The sequence below is a fragment of the Platalea leucorodia genome (genome assembly GCF_965183815.1).
Source record: "Platalea leucorodia genome assembly, chromosome: 2".
In the NCBI taxonomy this organism is placed as follows: domain Eukaryota; kingdom Metazoa; phylum Chordata; class Aves; order Pelecaniformes; family Threskiornithidae; genus Platalea; species Platalea leucorodia.
The window spans coordinates 130,376,991-130,404,699 of NC_138824.1; the positions used below are offsets into that span (position 1 = coordinate 130,376,991).

The following is a 27,709-nucleotide window of genomic DNA, read 5'->3' on the forward strand; positions in this document are numbered from 1 at the left end:
TTTAAGATGCTGCAGTGCCTGATGTGGACAATCTCAGAAAAGCCTCCAACAGAGCAAGACATGCACCACACTTAAGCCAATACCAGACACAGTGAGCGTCTTTCAAATATTAAAATCATTTTCAACTCACTTGCTCTTCCTGCTGGGGAACTCTGGGGAGCTGGGACTGGATGATCCATCAGACTTCAGGTCAAAGAAAGTTCCTGGACTGTCCAGCACCTTCTGTATCCTCTCTGCAGTGTCTCTGCTGGGACAAAAGAGAAACCAGCTATACCCCAGGGCCAGAGTTAACCACTACCTATTCTAACACCTCCTTACCAGCCACAATACAAAGCTGGATCTCTGGTATACACATGAAAGGGAAGCAAATGCAGTTGTGTTGAAAAAAGCACACTCCTTAGATGTGACCTGTTGAGGGCAATATATCAGAAATGGCCAACTTTAAGCTCCTTTTGAATTGATATAAAAGCCTAAACTAATTTCAGTATTCTCCTTTAGTTCTTCAACTTTTTCTTCTACTCTCCCCATTTCATTCGTCGTAAGAAGCTTTAGGATTGATTAGAGAGCTTATATATTTATTGCGTAAAGAAAAAGGATTCAGCAAATTCCCGTTTCAGGATGGTTACAACCGTTTTATTGCTACTAGTATTTGTCAAGATACTTCTGAAGAAAGCTGTCTGTGTGAGTAGCTGAAAAGTGGGTTATGTTTAATTAAGGATTGGAAAACTCAGGGTTTTGTTGGGGTTTTTTTGTGGCTTCAGTGATGGAGTTCACAAAGTTCCTCCTCTGCTCTCTTGGTCAGTTGATTCTACCTGTACTCCTCACATCACAGTTCCTCACGCCCTCACTTGGGCTGATACAACTGCTTGTGAGACTGGAAGTCATCCTGACAAAAAACGATCCTGAAACTAAAACAACTCTGAAACTTCTCTGACACATGAACAAGCGGGACGGACTGGGTCAGCTCTCTCATCAAAGCCTGCAGATCATTAAACTACAGCTTCAGGGTGAAGTCACACATGACGTGTTGAGCTCACTGTTGCCAGAGAGAGCCCGCTCCAGCCTCCTCCGCTCTTGCTGAGCGTACTTTCCATCAGTCCTGGTACCCATCAGACTTCTCCATGAGCCAGGTCATGGCAGAACCTGGCAGACAATTAATCCAACGAAAGAAAGTTGATACTTCTTCTGTTAGATTAACGGGCTGAATCAGTTCCACGAAGGGTCCACTAAGCATCTGAGCCATCGCAAGGAATGGGACAGGACCGGGTAGTTGAAGGAGACACTGAGAGAGGGAAAGTACGATATCTGCTTTTCAGTAGCAATGAACTGTTAGAACAGACCAGTTGCTAGTGAAACTGTACCTTCAAGAATCACCCAAAAAGTCTTTCACAAAACACAAGATAAGGCTCACTCTTCCTCGTATCTAAGACTACAAACAAGCAAAAGGAAAGCTAAACAAACGCAATAGCTTACCAATTCCCTCCTAGCAAAGAGCAGAAAAGAAAAGAAAATAAATTCAGGGTTTTTCCTTGTTGTAGAAAACTTTTACAGACCTTTTAAGGGGATAGTGAAGGATGTTGTACACAAAGTAATGGACTGAGGGCCACTGCTGCATAAGGTACAAAACGATCTAAAGTAGTGAGGAGCTGTGGCTACTGTGTTGGCTTAGACTGTTACAGGGAAGCTGTCTCAGAAGATTTTATTTTTCTCAAAGAAAGTTCTATACTATTTTTATTCAGATTAGGTCATGGGCACCTCATTAAGGAAAGGTCTAAGAGAATAACTGGAAAGAAGGGAAAACGTAGTAATTCTTCCTGTTGTGAAATCACTAGTTTCCACATTAAAGATGGCTTTTCCCCTTTTACACTGAGTCTTTAAGCTGTTCCCTGGAATTCTTGCAACTGGGAAAACTGTATATTAGATGCAAAGCACTCATGTGACTTTCGAGACTCTGTACAATCTTACAAATTTATTGATTTAACTAAATAATCTCTCGTGACCAGTAGACAACTTTCGAATGGTTATAATTCCATCAAATATGCCAAATCACTCCTTAAGCCTGTGTGCTACCCCTTAATTATTTCTCAGACCATCTAACTTAAATGCTAGTCATTCTGACTTAAAGCTTTTTTTAAAAAAAAACCTTTAAGATCTCAGGAGTTCTGTCTATTTGAACTTTTAAACATGAAAACAAACAAACAAGGGAGAAAGCACCCAATTCCCCCTTCCCAAGTAAAAGCTTTTCATCTGACTCTTATCTCAAAGTGGCGAAGACAGAACAGGAGAACCAAGAGTCGTGGATCATACTGCACAACGTTTAAGAGTGATCTTACCATGTTCCTCCACCCATCTCCTCCCTCCTTCCTCAAATATCGATTCTCCCTATTTCCAAATGTCCTTTTTTATTTTGTTTCTGTCATTTGTCCATTTCTCCGTTAGCTGATAATCAGGCTTTTCTTCCCATTCCAACCATTTCCATTTCAGTTCTCATTCCTGTTGACTTCCTTCCTGTCCTTACATGTGCCTTTCTATCTCCCTTTTCTCATCTCCTCCTGTTTTTTTCTCTATTCCCACGGCTCATACCTCTTTTCCTCCTGTATGTTCTCAATGCCAATGGCACTACTCCGTCGCCCATGGAAGCGGCTGGCTCGAGTACGTGATGGGCTCCTACCAGGCAAGGCAAAAGACTAGAAAAAAGGAAAGCGTGACAGAAAGGAGGGAGGGGAACAAGACAGGAAAAACGGGAGAACTGGAAGCACGGGAGAGGGAGTTTGCGATGTGGATCCAGATCCTCTCCTTTACTCTGCAATACAATAGCGTGGCCCAGCTCCACCGATGCAAGAAGGAGCACTTTCTGTCAGTGAGAAAGAGAAGCTAGGGCTTACAGAGGTGGCATGAGAAAGAGACAGAGATATAGAAACAAAGGCAGAACAAGATACACAGCCAGTATACGGAAAAAGCAGCTCAGGAAGGGAGGTATCCCCATATGATGAGAGGAGAGGCAGAATCAGAAAGGTAGAGAAGACAAGAAGTTAAAGGAGAGGAGGCAGCAAACTCAAGTCTCTGTTGTGCTGACATAAAGAATGCATACAACTGAGTAAACTGTCACCAAGAAATTTCTACACTGAAAGGCACCTTCTCGGCTTACTCAGAGACGGTTTTTTGTACTTTGCCTGTATTGACATCACTAGGGCAGAGACCACAATCAGCTGGATGCACTTTGGCCAAGGTAACCATATTTCCAATATCAGAAACTTGGATCCTTTTCTGGAAAAATCCATTTGTCATGGATTTATTATGCTCACACTGATCACGTATGTTTAGTATCCCTATCGTATAAGAAAGGCTTTAATAGTGACTAGAAATATTCACTCTTTTTTTCTCACCCCAAACTTTAATTCTGCTCTTTGTTCTCAACATGCAGGTTCTATTTACAGCAAAGCAGCACACCTTCGATAAATATTGTGCACCTGTTTATATTACAGAAAAGAATCTGATTGGTGAAATTGAAGAAAACAGATCTAGTGTCCTTATGTTCTCAGCTCGTGCCATGTGACAATACAGTACCATTCTGGTCAACCCACAGTGCATGCATTTTTTTAAGGTATGGCAGCGTACAGGATCTAATCCAGGATAGCAGAGATCGATGCAGACCGGGAGAAGAAAGCCAAACATGATTCTACATCAGCCATCTATCTCTGCTCTAGTGTACAGATGAACTGGGGCACAGACAAACTAGGCTGCAACACATGCTGTCACCGCTTGTGAAATGGGATGATTCAACAAAAAGAGATTCACAGAAGGACAAGAGGACAAACTAATAGGGGAAGAGAAATAAAATGCATGGGTGGGTCACAAAGGTAGGCCAGGTTTCTTCTTACAGCCCACCCAAATACCTTACCGCAGCAATGGCCTTAGGGCCCTCGGCGACACTCTGGCTGAGGGCAAGGCCAGCTGTAGTTGGGCGGCTGGGCAGGGTGGCTGGCTGCTGCTTTCTCATGGATATCCCCATGGTATCCAGGCTCTGGCTGCGGCCTCTGATCACCCGCTGACAGAAGGGAGGCAGGGAAACAGACAAACACAGATACACATATAGACATGCACACGGTAGGGCAGCACAAAAAGCACCACAGATTGGGTGGAAAGTTGTGACAGACCAACACCAGAACCACAGAAATCCTAACTCCTAGGAGGCAGCATCTTAGATATTACCCATTTTTAGTCCTAGCCATTTCATGGAGCTCACTGCCAGGGAAGAACCAATTACATTCTCTACTTTCCTCCCCTTGTCCTCTTGCAGTAAATAGAGATTCCCTACCAGTATCCCAGCATACTGGATAAGACAGCATAATCTGGAACAGTCCTACCCAGTACAGGCTACAAAACACGAAATCAAACTCCTGTTCAAGACTGTAAAGTTCAATCTCGCATGAACTTGAGTGCTGGTTCCAAGGGGAAAGCAGCCATATCAAAATCTGCAGCATTTGAAAAAGCCTTTTTCTGAGTTTACTCAGCCTTTTCCAGCCTTTTCCAAAGGTCATCTGTGTACACGACGTGCAAATCACAGCATCTGCTAGAAGTCAGGAAAGGACACTTTGGGATAACTAGTGTAAGAGATGGATGGGTATGAAATTCCTGGTTAGCAGCAAAGGCGGGGTAGACTGATTGTACGTAAAAATACACCTCACCAAAGCATCCCAGCTCTGACCAAAGCTACGCATATAGCTACTAAACCTGTGTGTGAATGGGTTAGTTGCATAGCCCTGAACAACTCTAACCAGCCCATCATACAGAGCAGGTGGAGATCATCTGAAGAAATGCTATTTATAACATGCCTCTCTGTCCAGACAGGTAACTTATAATACAAAAGAATGGGTGAGGCACTCCCCACAGAAGTGGGAAAGGGGAATTAGATAGGAAAGTGATATAAGATTCTCTCTACATAATCAATTCAAAACTCAGTTTGCCTGTTTGTACAAAACCTTTGCTTTCTCATATTATCTTGATCACTTTTGAAAGTAAGTTCTGTCACCTGATCCTGAGTTATTAAAAAAAAAAAATAAAGAAAAAAATTATCATCTACACTGAACAAAGGTAAATTAACTCTGGCTTTTAGAGGGTAAGTAAGTAAAGCATCACAGTTTTTCTAGACAGTACACTCACAGATATGTTAGAAACTCTCTTGCAGTGGCTCTTGCAACTCTTTCGGTTATAATGAAAAGGAACTGGAAGAGATCTGCTGTAGGAACTGAAAGCTGCTTGCTACTAGTTATTAAAATTCCTCTTGCAAACACTCTCTCCTTTTTCTGTAAGTCATGGAGTGAAAGCCTATCTGACACCAGCATGAAGCCTAAAGAGTTTGACTTCTCAGGGACAGTATGGAATTCTACCCTGAACCACACTGTAGCTCTGTAGAAAGGAGAATAGGAAGGGGAAAAATGTCTTTTCTTGAGAGATACGGTAAAGCACAGTTGAAGATGCTCTAAAGAAAGGCTGCTGGAGGGAAAGACTTTTTTTTCTGTCTCACCCTAAGCACAGCTGATCAGCAGGGTCAATACTCCTTGGAGGAGTATTTTCTCAAGGAGCTTGAGAAAAGCGTGAGCAACTGGGTAAGGAATCGATCCACTATGGCTCACCTTGAAATTCTCGAGGAAGCCCCCGCTGCCGTTCTCTATCTTGTCATCCTCCCCTATGGGCAATCCCATCATACTGCGGCTGCGCAGCTGCAGCTCCTCAAAAAGGCTCTCCAAGAGGGCGCTCCGGGTTCTTTCCTGCATCAACATTGGGAAGGAAGACAAAGCTATTATTGGGAGTGGAGGGAATTTAATTTTTTTCCCCCTGTTTTTGCAATGTTTCACATCCTCCTTAAAGAAAAAAAAAAAAAAAGAAAATTAATTTAAACAGTATGAAGTGTTTTAACTGTATAGTTATGGAATATATTACAGTAATACCCAGCCCTTTTAAACTCTTTCTAAAGCAAGTCATAAAGGACATCAGTGCTTTTTTACAGGTGAAGGTACAGAGGCATGGATTGGGGGCAGTTTTTCCTAGATCAGGCAAGCAGCAGAGTCTGGAACAGAATTTTGGTACCTTGAACCAAAATCAGTGATATCGGTACGCATCCTGTAGCACAATACTGAGTTTCAGCTAATGCAGAATTTCCTCCAGCAAAATGTATGCATTGTATCCCCATTCTTACTTGAGGATTATTAGATCTTTACATTAGAACGTATGTGTTCATATTCTATCATGCCTGCTGTGAAATACAAAGGAAGCATCACATAGCTCAGTATAATCACATTTTATCTTCCTTTTTTAAGCAACATAAAATTAGAAGCAGAAGAAAGTAAAAAATAATACTGTATTTTCTTAATCTGGCAGTAATATAGTTTTATAATTTTTAATGGAAGGAACAGGTTATAGACCCACCTCTAATTTAGCAAATTTCTCCGCTCGATAGCAGCTGTACTCAGCATTGATGAGCTTGACCAGGAGGAATTCACGAAACTCTGCACTCTACAAGACAAGATGAAGACTAGAGATGAAAACAGTAATAAAAACATCACATGAGAAAAGCTCTGCCTTACTACTCTTTAGACCTCCAAAGTCATCTAGCCAGACTGACAATACTGACGCAGACACAAGGGTATGTACCGTATCCCCCTGCCATCTAACACGGGACCAGAGAAACAAACCTTTCTAAATATGGCTGGATTTGGCAGAGGGGGTCCAAAGAAGGGGACATCATCTCGGGCTGTGACTGAAACCTGAAACAATATAAGGGGAAAAAAATAAGTCTCATAACACAAGTGAGACTATCAAAGCCTTCAAACTATTATGATACATCTGATCCTCCTGAATCATTTACATATCCAAAAGAGAGCTAACATGCTGTCCCGTGTACCCATCTGTTTCTGTACTCAGTGAAAAGAGGCGCTGATTTATCTCCCTGAAATTCAGCCAGCTAGATGTCCACACAGTAAGAGCAACAAAACCCAACTGAACAGATTGCTTTTTTAAAAAATATTTTTAATAAATATTTTTAATAATAACCGATGTATTTAAAACAACAAAATAAGGTGCTTCTACTCAGCCTGCAAGATTTACCTCCACTAGAAGAACCTTTGTCAATATGGTTGTACTGACCTGTATTTTTGAAAGAGAATCCTCAGTGGAGATACACTGCACACTGAGGGGAGTATCTCGGTGACACCACCTCTCCCAGTCACATGTGGTAAGCATACAAAAGCACTTTCCCAGTAAGAGATAAAGAAATCCATGCTTTTTTTTTTTTTTAAACATGCTCCTACCTGACACACCAATGCCAAAAAAAGTAACTGTAACGCAGTCCAGTTTTTACACACTGTCACTCGGCTCTTCACAGCACTTACCTATAATTACATGCAGCTATCTTACCAGATACATATAGCATTTAAGAATATTTCACAGTTATTTTTTTCGTCATGTCTGAGATGGAACAATACCATTATTTGCCATTTCACACAACAGGGAACAACGTCAGAACAACTTAACAGCAACTGCCTCAAAATAACACTCCAGTGTAAATGTCACTGAGAGGCATGAGCTTAATGAGAGGAGGAAGGAAAGGGGCCCTCCATTTAATTCAGATTTCTCAGACTGTAGGCCAGCTCCCCTAATTGCAAGGCCTCCCTCTCCCTCCCAACAGATATCTACCAGTTGAAGTCCTGCTTTGCCTTTTTAGTTTTCTGATTGCAAAAATTGATTCAAAGAAATAAATTCCCTTAATATTCCAAATTAACCACTAGGCACTAAAGCTTAAGTAAATGGAACAATGAATGGAAAAAAAATCTTCCCAAACTGCAGTCTCTTCGGTACTAGAATGCTCTCAAGGCAGAATAAGTTAAAATCTCTTTGGCAAAGCCTTTACAGAAAACATTGGCTCTAGGATCCTGACTGGTACTATTTCTTTTTCATGAAATGATACAGGCAACCTTATTACACTGACAAAAACAACGCCACTGCAGACAGGCAAAGATGAAAACAATAGTAGGAAGAGACAAGACAAATAGCAAGCTTCCCCAGCTCTTTCTCTTGTCATTAAAAAAAGCCCAGTGAATTTCTGTGCCCTACAAAACAGAAGAGCGAGAGGAGAACTGGAACCCCATGCCCCTGATCAACATGAGGCCATCGTGTCACTACAGACCTGGCTGCCCATAGCATAGGGAACAGTGGAAAGTGGTTGTTCCACCCCGAGCACCCTCTTTGGTGGGAGAGGAGATGGGGATCCTGTCCTAATTTTGATATTCTTGGTGTTCTTGTAGACCTCCAAGGCATAAGGACTCATCATCACCAAATCAGAATTCCTACATAATATGAGACATAGCGCTTTGATTAAAATGTTTCTACAATGGAAAATCCATCACAGAATGCAAGCTTCTATATATTTTCTGCTCTCTCAGCAGGACTGAAAGTTGAACGTAAAGTTATATAGGCATCCATAGGGAGTCATGTGACAGAGAAAGAGCTGCGTCCAAAGGCTGCAGATAGGGAATTCGTGTTCTAGCAAGGCTTCTTTCAACTGGAGGGCCCTAACAGGTAGCGCTTCCCTGCCAGATGGGCATCAGTCCTGGGATCCCCCAAAGCAGATGTAGCTGGTTCGGATTCCATAGATTAGGCCAACCACCTGTACCTGACCTGCAGCCTCAGGCAGTGCAAGCTCTCAGCGCTGTGCTCTGCAGCATGAGCAATGCAGACATGGCTGTCAGTCAGGTGAATCCATTTTACCTGACTTCTACAATGCAAGCAAGACATCTCCCCAAATGGCATCACTTGCTTGTTGTGCTTTTTGATGTAAACAAAGACTTTTTATCTGAATTCGTCCTGCTTCAATTCCCAGGCTTTAAGCTTCAGAAATTCATCAGCTACTTTGAAAAACACACAAGCACATTCTAGTTTCCCGTGTAGGTACTCAACAAATGGATCAAATTATTCTTTAACCTTCTATTTGCTAGGTAGAGGCAGTAAGCAGTCCTGGACCCCTTTCAGTAAAATACTTGTGTTCCAGAATTTCAGTCATTCTCAGCCTCACCTCCTAGCCCTGTCCAGCTTATCAATATCTTTATGAAATCTGAATACTCAACAAACATGAACACAGATTGCTAAAAAGTAGCAATCACACCAAACAGAGAGGACTCCGCAAACCTGTAGAAGAGAGAACAACATAGCAGGACGGAGACTCCTGGTCAGAGATCGAAGAGCGGGTGAAGAGGAAGGAGAGCTGGTGGCAGCTACTGGATTTCTAGGTTTACTGGTAATAGATCTAATTATTGCCTTTCACTGAAAACATTGATCAAGTTTACTAACGGAGCAAGCAAAGCTGCTAGGATGACAGCTGGCTGAACCTGTACCTCTCCCAAAGGCTTGGTTTCCACTTCAGGGATCAATATCAGTAAATCAGTACAGGGGAATCTATTGGCTCTGTTTACCTTGTAGAGAGTGTCCCCAGCGGTGCCGTGAGTGAGCTGAACTACCACATAGGCGTGTAGGAAATTAGAAGCAATCATATCAGGGACAAAAGGCGTGCTTTCATCCTGGAAGATGATGGCTACAATGTCGTTCCCAATGTGACGCTTCCGCTGAAGCTGGAGAGGAAAAAAAATAACGCGAGAAAGCAGGTGAAAAAGAGTAGAACAGTATGATGAGGCCTCAAACACCAGGCTGTCTAGCATCTCCAACCCATCTGTCCAACCAAACCCCTCATCACTACTTTCACCATTACTCCAGCCATAACTCCCAACATTACCTAATTAGGCACTCTCCCCTCTAATTAGCCTTTTATCACATACCCCTCCCCTCTTAGCCGCACTGTTGGATTCCTTAGTTCTCCTTCCAGTACCTGCTGGGAATCTCCCTCTGTGAAGGGCAGCTTTGTAGACACATGAAACATGATCTCCTTGCCCCGGAAATTTGTGTAGACTGACTCAGTGCCTGTTTGACCTCTAGTGACATCCAAGCCTCCCCGGAACCTGAGCAAATCCATACCACGCCATCAGGCAGGCAGGACAGAGACAAGAAAGTGGAAAGAAGAAAGAAGATATCAGTAACAGTAGCTTGGTACATCGATATTATCAAAGGTGATTTTTAAGAAATTAGCAATAGTGGGACACGAAATCTTCCCAAAACAAACGCACTGACTGAAGCTGCACGATGTTTCTGCTGATGAACATGCTTGCTTGCTAAAAGCTATGAAGCTAAAAACCAGGGATCCTCAAAGGAGCTACTTTCTCTGGCATTCTTCTGAGAAACACAATCCATATTTTAGAACTAGAGAAAGGACAGGCTGCCCCACAGAGAGAGACTAAAACAATACTGACCCCTACCATTGTGAAACAAACTTGCATTCCCACAGTCAAATAAAATTATTCTTTACTGATACTGTGGGTCAGATTGAGATACCAGGAGACCTTTAAATGAAAATACCAGCAGACACCTAAGCTCCAGCTGGTTCCCAGACAGGATGGTTGACAAAAGCATTCTGAGCTTCTCCACCTGCACTGGGATTCAGAGGACACAGCACTTTTCTGAAAGGAGGGCTCTAACAGAGTTGCAGCCTCTGAACACGCGGTATTCCCTAACTCAATCTGGCTTTCCAACAGCGCTGGGTACGCACCCACGGAAATCCTGCAGCTGAATCTTGTCACCAAGGAAATCCAGGAACTCCAGGAAACCCAGACTCTCTTCTGTGTTACTGAAGACTTCTTCTTCGGTCGTCTTCAAAAGGAAGGGAGAAGCCATAAGGAGCACAAGCAATACAAAGAACAAGCAGTAATTTCTATACACAGTTCAACCAACTTTGAGGACCTGCACAAACAAATCAATCAACTTAGGGCATCAATCAACTTTATGGCATCTGTATTTTTCACAGGATAGTACAGACCTTGTTATTACATTTAAGCTGAGAACTGACTCTTTGTGTTTTGCTTCAAGTATTGTGGGATCTGAGGGAGCTTACCTGGCCAGGTTTCTGGTAGATGACCCCAAATTTGAAGTTATTGCTTATGACATGTTCATCAAATGCAACAATAAGCTGCGAAGCCTGAGGTAATGAAAACACAAGTTATCAATTGGATGTCATTAGCCAGACCTTGATGGAAAAGGGACATACAGACATATCAGAACATTATACCTTGGGGTAGAGGACAGGAAAGAAGCGTTCAACATTCACATCCTCACACAGTAGCTGCCGAGTGAGAGAGAGAGAGGGAAACAGAAGTGTGATTATCATGTGCCATAGCTTGCTGCAGGCATGAGAGTGTAGGCACTCTTTATAATTATCTGACACGAGTCCCTTCAGGCAAAAATTCTGAGGTAAAATTAGAAAAGAAAGAAGAGAAGCTAAATGGAAGTGTAGAAGGGAAGTAGATGACAGTACTATTGGGGAATAGTAGGAAAGAAGGAAACGGGAGGACAGAGGTGAAAATAACTTGAAGAATGAGGCTGTAAGAGCAAACAGGCAAGCACGAATCTCACCTTCGCCATCTGGACAGCGTTGGGAAACTCATTCAGACAGGAAATGGGGATCAGGTCATGTTTGGTGCCAGTCCTAGTCCTGACACAAACCAAAAAAGGCATTAGAGCAAAAGCTGAAGGGAGACATAAGCAACACTGGCTCTTTAAAGAAAGAGTAGCCATTCCTTCAGATTATCCTTAAAGCAGTTAATTCCAGAGGATTAATTTTAAGCCTGGTGCATAAAATCACTGGAAAAGGGAGGTATTTACACTTCTCGTTGCTCATCACTTGTTGTGGGGAGCAGAGGAAGACAAAACAGGGATGCTTAGTCTCTTGCTCCTTCTTGCTTGAAGAAATATTCTGCTATTCCCCCCTCCGCCATTTTATTTCACAGAAATCTAAATGTTGAAATACAATTCATGGACACAGTATTATAATAGATTCATAAGATCATACAATGAGGGTTTGAAAGACTGTTAAAAGGTCTGTTAGAGGCAACCTAGGAAAGCAGATCTATGCAAAGTATAAGAGATAGGAACCGGTGTAGCATTGTTCCAGAAAGCTGATGGAGAAAAGCTTCCTTTCTCTCTCTATATATATTAAAGGAGAGATGTCTTTCTAGGGGAGAAGAAATACTGGGCTGTTAAGTCCTCTTCAAACCATTATAAACAAGCTATTGAGCAAATGGTGCTGCATATAATACAATATCTTAATAGGGAAATTACTACCCTTTTTTCTTCACCTGTCTCTTCCATGTAGGAAGGTTTCTGGGCTCATATAAACGTTCCCTGGCACAGCTCACAGATAAGCTCTTTCTTTTTTCCCCCCTAGATTATTGCTCCGCCTGGCACTCTGAAGTGTTCTCCGCTTATGATGGAGGAAACCCATCAGCGATTCTCTTCTACCTGACTCCTACACAAGCAGTATTTTCCCTCAGTCCTGGATCAGTCCTTGTCAGCAGCAACTGTACCTCAGTTGCTCGCAGTAGCATATTGCCTACTGGAACTGCACCCAGCACACACTGTGGTAAAAAGCTTTTCTGCAGCATGCTTCTCACCTATGTAAGATCCATCTCTCTTCTTCCTCTAGTTCATTCAGCAGCTCTCTCTGAGTAATGGCTCTCTGTGGAAGCCCTAAAGGTTATGGCACTTTGTAGGCTGCCCTGGGAAGCTAAGGAATGTTCTAGCTCACCTTCAAGGGAGCCTTAGTCTCAAGTACAAAGTCCAAGTACAGGCCTGGGCTAGGCTGCCCTCCACTGGGGAATCCATATTCTCCTAGAAAGTACTCACATGTCTCTAAGTAAACAGAATAAACAGAAAACCTTTCTTTTTGAGGGAAGAACAGACGTTTTTCACACAGAAACTATAAAGATGTGCCTGCAAAAAACAGTTCCTTCCTGAAGGAAACTGCTGAGAGAAACTCGGAGGGGAAGGCAAGAAGGCTCAAAGGTTCCTTTGCAGTCCTCTCCAGGAGAAAGACGAGATTCACACCCATATCTGTGCAGAGGAAGCTCAAGGTAAGAGGAGAGACACAGCACAGTAACATACACTTCAACAACAGGCACTGTTACCTCAGCAACAGGCGAAGATTTTCCTGTTTCTCGATCTGTTCATACTTCACAGAAAGTACCAGGTAGCCCAAGGACATGTCACTGGAGTAAAAGTTCTGGTGCTCCTGAAAACAGAAAGCCAAAATGCATTATTGCCAAGAGGCTTCGCAGAGAAGTTTACCAGATTTTTTGCATACAACCTGTCACTCAAGATTAGCTACTTTTTTTCTTTAACTAGCAACGGCATGCTTGAAGACATGCATATGCTGTCTCCCAGCCCCCTTGGTGATCAATGCATGAGTCAAAGTTCATCCACTGTCTGTTCAGTTCCTCCTCAGCTATCCATCATCAGAAGGGCTCCTGAGAAGGAATAGGATGAGAACATTCAGCAACACATTTTGAAGAAATCGAGTTTCTTGTAAATAAATTCATATCTTTCACGACTTTTGTCGTATCTGTTCAGAGTCTGCATGACAAAGTAGTGGACTCCAGCACATTCAACTGGATGTGGTCATGGGAATTTTCTATACAAACAGTAATGGCAGGATCATTATACCAAATGGTTGGTCTCTAGGAGCACACACATCTCAGGGAGGATGCAGTCAGAGCTCCAGGTAACTACTTTGCAGATGAAGACTGTTCCCAGCAGCGCCAGTAACACTGCTTGAGCTTTAGTGGAGTGTGCCTCGAACAGAGAGAGTCACTCAGTCAAACAATGAACCATAATGCAAACATTTTCACAGGCACTATATAGAAGTGGCTGTGGCCATACATTTCTCCTGGGTATACAGCCATGTTCCAATGCCTTGGGTATATCAACATATATTTTATATATTGATATATATTTTATATATATAACATATATATTGATATATATAACCTCTAACCTCAAAAGGTTAAAGCCTTTTGACAAGGGATGTGAACAGAAACCTCTAGCACAATGAGAATGCTACATAGGTGGAATCATCCAGAAATGCTCAGATCGCTCCCATCTTCCTAGTGGAAAACCACTTTATGGCCAGTTTTTGGAGCTGGCTGCTACATAAACTCTGACCAAACAAAGAGTTGAGACTGAACTCAAGCTTTCAGCAAACAGTCCAAAATCATAGCGTTTGAGGTATAACCAGGAGAGAGAGACCAATGAGAATGTCAGGCAGGGGATCCGATTCTCTTTGGATTAGATTTGATTAGATTAATATCTTAATCTCTTGCTGCTAATGAGAACTTCTGTTGAAAGGGGCAGTAGTGCATTCCAGTATTTAGCTTCCAACCCAGGAGAATATAGCGAGATTAGTATGGTACTTCTGAGCTAGCAATGATGGAAGTTGGGGTAAGACTCCTTCTCAGCAAAGCAAAATAGTAATAAATAAACCAAAATAAAACAAAATGAAGAATCCCAAAACCAAAATTGTCTCAGCTACCCTATAGCAGGCAGAATTATCAGTGCCTCCTTATGCCTTGGGACCATGAGAATCAGAAGAAAGTCATACAGCAATCTGCTGATGGTGGAATCAGGAACATCAGGAACGTGTCCACAGAGATCTTCAGTGCAGAACAGTTCAGGCAACAGGGAAAAAAAAAAAAAAAAAAAAAAAAGAAAAAAATCAAGGCTTTCTTTTGGTATCTTTTGTAGACAAATCCTGGGATTTCCCAAATCCCAGTTGATGTACCTCGAGATATCCAGCTGGATTCCCCACCCATGGTTCTGTAGGAAAAAGCAGCTCTGTCCACTTGCTGAGAAGTCAGATGCTCCCAGGAGATAAAATGCACACACTTTAATGGAGAGCTTGATTCTCAAATTCCCCTTGTCAATTGTTTCACAGAGAAGATGTACCAACTGCTGTCTTGTTTGTTGATATATTTTCTAATGATACTGTTGCCCATCGCCAACTTACTTGAAAGGTATAATCAAAGTACTCTGCATATATTTTAGCGTGTACAGATTCTGTTCCAATGTACACCAGCGGTTTTATGCTGTTTGGTTGTAGAAATGATCTCCTCAGCCTAAATGCAGCATTTGTCATGGTCAAATTAAATGGAGGAGAGAGATAAAACACCATTCCCTGGAAAATAACAAACGGGCTGTTCTACCACCAGAAGAGCAGTCATCTCAAATCAAAGACTTGCAACCTGAGAAGACGGCCAGGGAGCATGAAGTCAGTAACCAGGATTGCAAGACTTGGAGGGAGCATCACGGGAAGCACCGTATAAATGCATCCTTGTGCATGACACAAAAGTGTTATGCACTGGGACAGCAAGTTAAGCGTCCAGTTGTACAGTCAGAACTTGTGCAATTTGGAATGTGTTCTGTGAGAGGAATACTCCAGACACAGTTAATTAATAAGGAGTCAATGGGAGCAAAGTGTGCAATTTGATCAAAAAGAGTTGCTAATCTGGGAGTTCCTTCCTCAGCCTTTTGCCTAGAAATTACAGAAAGTCTGTTCTGTCTCTGGTGGATTGCAACCTCTCTCAACACACTGGTGAGGTTGCCTTTTGCCGTGGAAAAAATCTAAACAATTTTTTGTATTTGTCATAGTTCTGACTCACTGTGAAATAAAGATACATCTAGTGAAATACTCTGATATCTATGTGGACGTAGGCATCTTGAAGTCAGACATAACCCAATCCCCTCTTTGAAAAAAAAAGGAATAACTAAGACTACAGTCACTACGCTGAACCTGGATGAGAAGATGAAGCTATTGAACTTCTTTAAGTGTTAGAGATATCATTGTCCTCACTTGCTCTCTGAGACAGAAAAAAAAACAACACCCAGAACTGCCCTGCTACTGACTTACAGGGAAAAAGTTTCAGGGCTTCTGGTGCTAGCATAATCTACCTTCTGCTGAAGCAGACCGAATGAGTGGGTCCTGAAAAAGATAAGGTATAAGAAAAGAGCAGCAAACAGGCAAACAGAATAATGTACCTCTAGCTGCAGTCCTCAAATCTCAGAAGTTCAGTATGATGTCACACAGGTCAGTAGTAGTGACTGAACTTATTTATACATAGGAAGAAAAGCTGAAATCAAAGGAAGCCACAAAGGCTGAGAGAACAGTTTCTCCTGACCATGACTTTCAGGATACTAATAGATTTTGGGGATGTGAACAAGAATCGGGTGCAGTAGTCATTTTGACCAAGGGCAGAAAGACAGAGCAGCTGAGGAACAGACAGATTCAAGGAGCAAAACAAGAGCATGCTCAATGGTCAGTTGAAGTCTAGAATCAAAGCAGTCCATAAACCAAAAGTCATATGCTAGGGTGGATGCCCATGACAGGCTGTTAAGGAAAAAGATGGCACAATGCCAACAAAAGTCAGGTCTAGAAGGCAGAACAAAGGAATAGGAGCCAAAGCCTGAGGTTAGCTGCAGCCAAAAGTAACACTGAGCTGCAAAGACCAGAAAACAGAATGCCTTTTGATGAGACTTCTAAGCCAGACCCCAGCAGGTCTGACACATTGGGATCTCAGCTGCTTTGGAGACTGGGCTACCAGCTCTGCAGCCAGCATAACCGGGCAGAGCTGCGCAAAGGGGTGCAGTCTTCACAGGGGAACAGGCACCAGAATTAGCGGAGGTCTTAAAATAACTGAATTTTTGTCAAAGCTACTCTGGCTGCCTAGCTTGATCCTGAATGTAAGCCTGGGTTTTAAACTGACATCTGAGTAATCATATGTATGAACAAAACTATACTTTCCTTGCTATGACTTTTTTTCCTCTGTGATTTTCTTTCGCTGTAAAAACACACAGGCAACAGAAGGCAGACTGAGAGTCCTTCAACATACAACAGCATTTATCATTAGCTCTCCTGAAGTTAGAGATGAACTGTCAAAAGGCTTTATGGTTAATACTGAAGATTGCAGCTCAGCAGTGACAAGATATCCTGGTGCTGAGATGACCTATGTGTAGGTACAAATTTGTTCAGCCATAGAAGCAGTTTCTGTAACATTTAAGGCAGTCTGAAAGGAAGTTCTGGATTTCAAATGGATCTCTGTAAAAGCAATTAAGTATCTTCCATGGGACCAAGGGAAAAGACTAACAGAATACACCAGGAGTGCTGACAATTTGCCTGAGAAGTTATAAAGCTAGTAAGAAATCTGCCATGTTCTTAGCCGCTTGGGTTCTTTTTGATGAAATAGAATTATTTTTCACTACTCAGTAGCAATTGCACCAAAGATGAACAAACCAGACAAAAGATGTCTTCCCCATGGGACCTGGCATGTTTCGTCAGTTCTTTTATCAACAGGAGCATAGGAAGCCAGGGAACACTACAAGATCTTTACCGGATTCAAAATGGGTTCATTAGCCCATTCTCTTCCTTCAAGACAACTGAAAATAAAAAAACCAATTAACTGTGAAAAAACTTGGCAACCTCTGGTCACCTGGTAAAATACTGGGATGATTTCATCCCTGAAGAAGAAAGAAAAGCAGCTTTGGTGGCCAAATGACCATGTGATGACCTACAGGAAGATAATGATACCTGAACAACCGAGCCTATCAACAGTGATAGATAACTTAAAAAACTTACAGTACTGAGTAGGCAGCATGATTAGTCCAGCAAGCCTTCTTTTCGTAAAACTGTAAGGTGGTGTTTGCCAGTCAGATGACAACAAGGACCTAGAAGCTACTGCCATTGTTGGCAACTGCAGAACACAGAACCACTAAGGCTGAGCTGGTACTGAAATAATACCTGATAAGTTTGTCTCCTTGCAGGCCCTCCCTGCATCTCTGCTTGGAGAAAACTAAAAAAACAAACAAACAAACAAATAATCTTGGGCTGATGCCAGCTTATCATGACAGGAAAACCGTAACAAGCTTCAAAACACATGTACTTGCATACCAGAGAAAAATGATCCTGACTATGAGAAGACCTGCGGTCTCAGCAAGTCAGAGAACATGTTTACTAAAATCGTAGACTTGTAGTAATGAAACAAAATTAGAGAGACTTTAAAATAACAAAAGAGATCATTACAATTATAGCTAATAATAAAAATGTCCTTTGACTGCTTCAAATAGTTTCCACCTCTTTGCCCTAGGTTAAGCTAGAATTTCACGCTAATAACTTCAGACATCGTTCTTTCCGCTGAGAGGACTCCACTGGGTCAGTTCCCCAACGGTTCACAGCACTGCAGCAACAATACTTTAAGCAGCATAATGGAGGAATACATGCCCACATATGAATGTATGGCAAGAAAGCTTCTCTCATCAGCACTGCCAGCTTCAAGTGCTTCTGAAACTGCACCCTGAGATTCTTTGACTGACATTTCCAATGTATACCTTTATTAAATCCTTCCTGGCTTCAGGCTACTTCTCTTTATTACAGTCTTGAAAAACAACATAGACATTTAATAATTCCCACAGTATAAGACATAAGGTTTTACAGCCTTCTTCCTAGAGGCAAAATGAATCTTACTGTGTAATCATCATATAAAATATAAACCATGAAACAAAGAAAAGGAACTGAGCTATTGCTTGTATGTCCTAGCACTTTTCTTTGTGGCTGTTTTATAGGATCTGCTACAAGGTGTTCTGCAAAAGGCGTCAAAAGAATTGTCCGAGTTTGAGTGATCCAGCGTATGCACAACCACAACACAGACATGCATTTTAAGTTTGTAATACCACACATACCCTAATCTCCCACCTTGCTTAAAGGCTATTCCCTAAACCACTGGCTAAGCCTCTCCCATCACCTGATGCTTATGGACTCTTCTTCAGCTAAGAATTGTTCGTGCTTATTCAAAGCATGCAAGAGACCTTTCTTTACCTTTCTGAAATAACCTTCCCACGTTATCAGTAAGAAAAGGGCCCAATCCACACAGCATCAAAATCTCTGGTGTCTTCGAACTGAAGAAATACTCTCCTTGTGGAAAAGCTCTGAGCTCTCTCCTCACTTAAGCCTTTAAGCCATCGGTAAAGTTTTCTACCCATGGGTAGAGTTTTCTGTGACAAGAGTCCTGTTCACCTTGCTCTTTTCTGACACTGGCTTGCTCAAAAACGTTTAATGGAATATAGACACACATTCATGTCAATTAAGACAAAGAATAAAACACTGGACACTGTAAAAAGCAAGAATATAGGTGAGAGGAGTTTTTCTGAACTACTGCACAGCTGATGGTTGGGCACTTGCAAATGAATAGTCCGATGGTATGGGAATTCCTGGATCTCACTTGGAAGGAAAAATGATGATAGGGCCCTGCTTGAGCAGGGGTATCGACAAGATGAGCTCCAGAGGTCCCTACCAACCTCAACCATTCTGTGATTCTGTGATATCAGGTCAGCAGTGAATCCTACAATCGGACTGAAAAAAATCATATCCCAATTTGCCGCTCATCCCAGCCAGCTCTGGAAACCTTCAAGCACAACCCTAAATTTACCATGACAGCAAAATAATTACAGTTGGCATACTGAAGACTTCCAGAATGTCACAGGTTAAATGTCCATTAGCAGATTGCACAGCAGATCTGTCAGTCTAGAGAGGAAGCCTCCAGGAAGGGTACTTTACGTATAAACTATATTAATATCGGTTTCTAGTGTTGCGTACTACACAAGATCATTCAGACAAGTCCAGCTACCCTAGAACAGGTCCCAAGCACGGCCCAAAACTCCACCTCTTCCTGGTTTTGAACTTATTAAGCAGTTGCAGAGGGAGACCACGGGTGTGTCAAGAGAAGGGCAATGAAGTTGGTGAAGGGTCTAGAGCACAAGTCTTACAAGGCGCGACTGAGGGAGCTGGGGGTGTTTAGCCTGGAGAAGAGGAGGCTGAGGGGAGACCTTATTGCTCTCTACAACTGCCTGAAAGGAGGCTGTAGCGAGGTGGGGATCGGTCTCTTCTCCCCAGTAACAAGCGATAGGACAAGAGGAAACGGCCTCAAGCTGCGCCAGGGCAGGTTTAGGTTGGATATTAGGAAAAACTTCTTCACTGAAAGGGCGGTCAAGCATTGGAACAGGCTGCCCAGGGAAGGGGGCTGAGTCTCCATCCCTGGAGATATTTAAAAGATGTGTAGATGTGGTGCTCGAGGACACGGTTTAGTGGTGGACTTGGCAGTGAGAGGTTAACGGTTGGACTTGATGATCTTAAGGGTCTTTTCCAACCTTAACGATTCTATGATTCTATGATTCTATGAATAAGATGCAGAGTGACTATACCTGTCAGGCTTCCTTATCTCCTTATGCCATGACCGGAATCTCATAAAAGATTATGGGTTTGTTCTCACTTGTTCTTGATGGTTAATACCATCCTGAGATTCAGCCTGGGAATCAATCAGTTCCCTAAACAGGCCAACCCAGATGGACCTCCATGGCCAGCCAACAAAAATACACTTAATGAGGACAAGCTCTGTCTCCCTATCTGTCAGACTGAAATTTTTAAAGTCAGGCAACACTTAGCACCAAACCTACTTAAATCAAACAACTATAAAATACATTGTCCAGTGTCTTCATACACATTCTGTGGTGACCATACTTGCTGCTTATTTACAGCGAGGAAAATGGACGATTTTTCTTACTACTGAGGGGCTTGCACTGTCAGTGCTGAAGTCCCCTCTAAAAATAATACCATCTCCATTTCCAATATTATTACACTTTTTTCCCCTTGTCATCCCAAGGTTGGTATCTGTCCAGGAGCCTCAAAAGAGTTTCTTAACCAAATATAAGCATTTCCTGTGCAAACCTTTCTCTTCTGTGAATGCACAGGATGATGCACACATCACAAGGGGACAGGACCAACCTAACACACTACCAGCCATACGGTAGTATGTACCTCATTTACATTCGTTCAATGCATCATGAGGAATTGAAATGGAGTGGCTGTGCAGTTATTTCTAAGTCTGTCAGAAAAAGCCCAAGATACATTTCAGCCTTGAGGCTCAGTGGGCAGAGAAGGCTCTGAAGATCACCCTTACCTTCCCTAGAAAATGTTTGCGGTACAGCTTGGCTGTAGGGTCACTCTCCAGTTTCGCTTTACCACTCCAGGGAAAGGGTACGTCAGACAGAGTTGGACTCAAGCTGGAGAGGTTGTGGCTGGTCCCTTCAATCCAGTAGCCTCCAAACTGGGGTAAGATAATGAGAGGATATGGCCACCCCTTCTGTAATACCTATTCAGAAGGACACGGAACGTGAAAGCTGAAAGGCCAATAAGCTGAAAGGCCAATAAGCTGAAAGGCCAATGAAGTCCAAGGGAAAACAGAGGAAAGCAGTACTAACTCACCTCATGGATGCTGGGGTAAGGAATATACTCCTCTTCCGTCTGAAATCAGAAGAGACCATTAGCAAAAATGTGTGACATTGTTTAAAGTGTCATGCCCTTACGGTGGCGCAAGCTGTGCCCTCAGCTTCCACTCTGCCCTAACCCATCTTCAGAGTTTTATTTTAGGATTTAAGGTTAGACTCCATTTCCCAGGTCTCAGCATTATAATATAGAACTTTGAGAACAATAAATTTAGGAGTCAGATTTCACCCACCTTCCTCCTTGAAACTACACAGAATACAGGCAAGCAAAATGAGGAGGCAGTCAAACTATAGGCAAACTGGATGAGGTTAGGAGCGAGAGCCTCCCTCCTTTCCTTCCACCCAGTGTTAAGACAGCTGCAGACAGAGATGACAGTAGGGATGTTAGAAATAGTACTGTATTTACAGCTAGATCAAAGTTGTGTCATCTCCGTAGCTAGATCTGTGGTATACAACTGAGCAGTGCTGAGGCATGGCTGCAAGAATAGGAGGACTACCTGAGCCACTTTATGCCAGTTGGATGCCCCTTCCATCACCACAAAGAGCACTATCTCTGTCAGAATTGAGCTATATCAATTCTCTATGTGGTTTGTTTTGTTGTTTGGGTTTTTTGGGGTTTTTTTTGGGTTTTTGGGGTTTTTTTTTAAGGTCATTCCAAGACTGAATTCAAGGTCAAGGTTGATTTTAAGGTTACTGTGCCTGAGCTGAGACTGAAAGAATGGAGAGGAAGAGTTGAGAATTTAAAGATGGGAATCTCATTGGCCCAACATTGAGGGAAACAGACCAGCTTTCTAGCAGCATCTGTGAGTCCCCAAGCAGACTACTGAAATAATACAATGCCATTTCATAAACATTATTCTAGTTCTTAATAAAATTTAAGAAATTATTTAGTTGAAACTAAGATCGTTAATAATATTAAACACTTATTGGAACCACTTAAATTTGTAAAAGGGAAGTATTGATTCCGTTTCAGCCACACAGTTTCACCCTCTTGTACAGCAGCTTAAAAAAAACCAACCAAACAAACAAAAAAAAAAGAGACAAGCATATCTTAGGCTGTTAGTAGGCTCCCTGTTCACTCCAAGATGAAAATACACTGCAAGCCACATCAGTTATTATCTGCCATTCTCAGCAACTTAGGAGGCAACAACAACTTGGCCTGACCTTGAGAGGAGCTGGAAGGGAACATCTTTGTTCGTCCAGGCGACTCCCCTGGAAACAGAAAGTCACAATGAATCCTATGGTTTAGCATGCCTGTTTCACTTACCCTCTGTGTCCTTCTCCATATCCCCAATATGCATATTTTGTCTCTCTCTGCAATCTTCTATTTTATGCAAGTTTGGAATAAACAGAAGGAGTAAAGCTAGAACTTGGCCAGTCCCTTAGTTTGGCATTAAAACTGAAAAGCCCCCCCACCTTACAACTCTTCAAAAGCAGAAAGGTGGCAGAAATCAAAAGCAATCTCCCAAAGTGATTTTCTTATTTAATTCTCTAACATCTTCTAGCTTACTTCCTATCCCAAGCAATAAAAAAAAGGAAGAGGTAAAGACAGAACACAAAAGAACAGTATTTCAGACCACTCATCCCTGTTCTACTCTTCCCTCTCCCTTGACGATGCTGTCAGGCACAGGATTGAGAACCTCAGAGTAGGGTTAAGAGAAGTGACAAACACTTGGTTTGAGGATTAGGGCTAGGCAAGAAGACTTTTAAGCAGGTTATGTGCCTTGCTTCCATCCACATAAGGGAACAAATCTGTCTCCTAGAGGTAAGACAGAAAATCAGAGCTGCTCTCCATCCATGCATCTGACCAGCGCAACAGACTCCCGCAGGCAGCAAGGAGCCACATAGCAAAGCCCTGCACATCTGCTTTCCTAGGCACCATTACTTGGAGGTGGGTTGGAATGGCAGGGCAAAAGCCTACTGGATGCCTAGTTTCTTCCTGAATTTTAGTGAGGACAGCCCCAGCAAGGACTGAGCAGAGGCCCGGAACAAAAGAAGCCAAAAAGATATGGGGGCCAACATGCTCCCATGAAATGATGGCCATAGTCCAAGTGGGCATCGATACAGAGAGAAGAGGCAAAATTGGCATTGTCAGATTGGAAGCTGAAGACCAGGATTTAAGCTGTAGCTTTCTCTTATACCCAAGTATTCAACTACTGCCACCTAAAGCTTGTAACCCTCATACCAGAACATGATGCTGAGACTACATTTTTATACACCATCAGTGCCTGCCTAATGGAGCGGCTAAGCAGGGATTCCAGACAGGATAAGCAGCTCTTGACTTTGTTCTGAAAATACGCAGGATCTGATTTATAACAGCTATGTCTATGCAAGTATCCTACAGTGGAACTAGCTTGTAAACTAGCCTCTGGTAGAAATATGTACGTCTGAGTGGAGCTCTACAGGGGAGATGTAAGAGGCTCAAGAGCAAAAGTTTGGGGCCAATGCTCCAGTCATATAGGGTGAAAAAAATTCTAGTATAGTAACAACATTAACATTGGGCAATAGCAACATTAGATTGAGGATTAATAATGATCAGGATGCTCCCTGCAGGAGCAACAAAAGGAAAAAAAAAAAAAAAAAAAGAAAAAAAAAAGCCATCCATTACACATAAAAACAAGGTCATAGAAAAATAAGAAAGCTTATTGAAAGAACCTAAAAATGAGCCATAAAAAAGCTAAACCTTCATGAAATGACGAGGAGCCAGATCTTGAGCTCACAACAAATGCATAACACCTTCAAAAAACTCTTAGAAACACCAGAAGTAAACCAGTATGGCTAAAGTCCAGGGCAAGGAGACTAGTAGTAGATGCATGAGGACATTCTTCATAAGTGTGAAGTGGTGTTCAAACACAAAAAATAGCAATAACAACAGATTTTAGTTGGTTAAATATAGAAACTCAGTAAAGCAAGTGAGGAGCAATCTGCAGATAATATAACAGCAAAAAAAATATTTTCCTTAACTATATTAGGAGAAAGAAGCTTGCCAAAACAGTTGGACTCAATGTTCTTAAGGGTCTTTTCCAACCTTGACGATTCTATGATTCTATGAAAATGTCTACAGGGTGACACAGGATCAAACTATAAAAGCTGAGCTTAGATAGAATTACCCCCCTAAAAAATTGGGTTTTTTCATTTGTATTTTCAACAGAGGAGCCTGAACAAATACCAGCTTAGAACCATTCTTCATAGGAAAACGTCGGAAGATCCGTTTCGAATTGCAACATCAGTAGGCAGCACTGACAAAATGAACAACAAATTACCAGGACATGGTAGGTTGTGAAACTGAGACAGAACTGACAAGTGATCTTTACCTTTTGCAGAGGTAGTACCAACCCTTTTTCATTTGGGGAAGTCATAAAGCTGAGAGAGTGGAGTGCATGAAATATAAGCGCAAATGGATGTTTTGTTGATGTGATCTGAAGTTTCACTTGTCAACCTAGTGCGTTGGGGCCCATGAGGAAGGCTAGGTTTGGAAACTGGGGTCTTGGGAACAGTTGTTTGGGGCAAGAAAGTCCTATGCTCTATCAAAATAGGATTGAGACAGGAGAGACATGCAGGTACAGAGCAGCCCCAGCCTTGTGGAACAAACTGTGGAAAGTACCAGGACAAACTTGCTATGCACCAGGGGATTTCTGCACACAGAAATGGAGGTTGGGAAACTGCAATTTTGTAAGATCTCTCTCCTTTCCTTGGCATTTTTGACAGATCTGATAACTGCAAAGACTTTCCAGTTTCAAAGGAGGTCCTGGTAGAAGACCAGTATCTCAGAGAGGCCTAAGGGAAAATTTCCTGGGCTGCTGTAAAGGAGCTGCTGTTTGTATCGGAGCCTCTACGGAGAGCAGAGGAATGTGCCAGCACATTCCTTGACTCTGCACTGTTGAAGGACCTCCCGGTAGCCTGGGAGCGGAAGGTGTAGGCTTAAATCTACCAACCTCTCCTCTAGAGTGAAGCTTAAGGTACTGGCAAAGACCTAATGCAGCCCTGGGCCATATAGTCCAAAGCTTTATTTTAGAGGGTAACCAGGACCTCAAGGAACTTCCAGCATAAGTTGTTGACGTGTCAAAGCATGGGCAGAACAACTGGTTGATGATCACTGTCATTCCTCAAAAGGGAGAGGCATAAACTATAGCGGTCTCAGCCACCTGTGGAGACACCCTTCTGGTTTGGTCCAGTTTGGCTTGCAGCACTGCCTTTAAGGAAAGACTTTCCCTCCCTGTCTCCCTGGGTAGCTTACCGGAGACAGCATCGGTCTGGGAGTCTGATATTCCCAGGGTCTTGTACAGGGGAAACACCTGGCCTGAGCAGGATGAAAGAACGGAGGACAGAGGTAAAAGCCATCCAACCCACAGTTGGGTCCAACATGGCGTAACAACGCTACGGTAACACGTTTTCTATGGGGAAAGAGCGGTGCCTTGAGGGGACTAGTTCAAAACAGACAACTTGGATATAAAAGGGGAGACAGGAAAAAAAAACCATTAAGGTAGTTGTGAGAAAATAAGACTGAAGGATGTGTTGAAACTGTACAAATGCGGAATAGAGGTAGTGAACATCACGCTGTAAAAGACAAAAGCATAGAAGCAAAAAGGGGTTGGTTAAGCAAGTATGTGAAGACCTAAAACATCTGGGTTTATTGGATGAAAGATTTGCTTGCTTTTCAACTGCTTGTGCTGCAGAGCAATCAAGGAACAATGTATTTCTAAGTGACCTTAACAAAGTATTTACTGTGACTTCACTACATCTGTATGCATAGAACAATGTGGCCAGCAGCCCATTTACTTCAAGTAATTATTATTAAGATTTAAAAGAGGAAAAAAAAAAAAATAAATAAAAGGCAAATTTCATTCCCAGATCTCGGGGACAGGTTTCAGTTTAAAAAGAGAGCACAACTTTACCTGTTAATTCATCACTCATAATGTGAAATGGCTATGTTAATTTTCAGTCAAACAATTATACTCCAATCCGAGCGTTAAAGTACTCAAAAACTGATTCTACCTGTGGCTTTGTTGTTGTAATTTTACAGGAGAAATGTCCAAGTCTCCTATTTTGGTTTTTACTCGCTGGACTGCTAATCAAAATCCCAGATTTAATTTTCAAGAATAATTCAATAAATCTAATGGATAGCCAGAGTCAAATGGAAGGAAAGGGAAAGAAAAAACCAAACAAAACAAAAGAATAAATAAAGAATTAGTAAACATATAAAGAAAGATCACAACAAATAAGAAAAAGAAATATTGGGGGGTGTCCTTTTGGAAAACACCTCTCTTCCCTTCTTTCAAAAAATTGCTGTCATAATTAATTAATACATTAATTCTCCTCGTGCAAGTTAGGTGACAAAACAAGCTAAATTAAAAAAAAAACACCATTATACAGCCTTAACAATGGGCACCTAAGAAACCAATATAGATGCAAAATTAGGTGGTCTGCATATATTGGAAATTCTCATCACCCCCCTCTGTTAGATCTCTAACTAAAGAGGTCCAAATCCTGCGAGAGACAGAGTTTTCATAGCTGTGAAACACGGAGAATCCTAAGCAACACAGTCTTCCAGCAAAGGACTTCTGCTAGTTCTTCCAGCTCCTCACCTTTATAGTCCCACCAAAGTCTTGCATTTTCCTCATATCGATAATTTGATCACCCAAATTCCAGAAAAGAAGTTAATTGTTTCTTAAAAGTTTAATTCCTGCACATAATAAAAGGCAGGCGTTATGTGCCATGTTACATTGGGTCAAATTAACCACAGCATTTTAAAGAAGGTGTACCCCCTCAGAGAAAATATTAGTAGTCTGTAAGGATGCTCTGAGAACAGATCATCTGAAAAATTTAAAGATTTTGTTGTTAGATATATAACATATATAACATAATATTACTATCTCTTCATTTGGTAAGGCAGGGTTGGTTTTTTCCCTTTTACTCTATTTTAATGTTATCAGGTAATATATGCAACTAAATGCATGTATTTCCGTAAGAGAAGTAAGCCAGAGTCCTTCTTTCTTGTGCAAGTTAAAGACGGGGCCTACAGTAGTTATTTATTAAACTGTTTGACCTTGCTAAATGCAGTTATGTTAACATCCCATTAATCACCTGTCATTAGCAGCTGCTACCCAGCATAGTTTCTTGAAGAAGATGCCAGAGATACCTTAATGCAACTTTGATTTTTCTCTCAGAATCACACTTCTGCAAAGAACAGACAGAATTATAATAATTTGTGCCTATTCCTTCCATCATGCTGGCTGGAAGAATGAACCCAGGAAAACGCTTTTGAAACTCCATTTAAGAGTAGGTATAGGAGTTTGGGTCTAGAAGAGCTAAATATTCTGCAAGCCCAAATTAAAGGGTATCGGGAGCAAAGTGACAAGACAAATAGCAGCTGATCATTTGTTTGGCTGTGAAAAATCAAGAGATCCCAAAGTTTGACAGAATACCTCCTCCTTACCTGCATTTTTTCAATCAT

At 42.0% G+C, this 27,709-nt stretch overlaps 1 protein-coding gene across 1 annotated transcript; it reads right to left on the reverse strand.

The window, feature by feature from the left end:
• Positions 1–126: 126 nt before the first annotated feature.
• On the reverse strand, positions 127–27,709 carry LOC309602378 (rap1 GTPase-activating protein 1-like; the record flags this gene model as incomplete). The annotated part of the gene is made up of 17 exons (XM_082335904.1): positions 127–247; positions 2,584–2,687; positions 3,902–4,048; positions 5,637–5,771; positions 6,430–6,516; positions 6,696–6,767; positions 9,468–9,623; positions 9,878–10,007; positions 10,652–10,752; positions 10,994–11,077; positions 11,168–11,221; positions 11,512–11,590; positions 13,062–13,165; positions 20,931–21,122; positions 21,236–21,274; positions 22,420–22,467; positions 27,692–27,709. 17 exons carry the CDS (start codon positions 27,707–27,709, stop codon positions 127–129), a joined length of 1,671 nt encoding a protein of 556 aa, XP_082192030.1.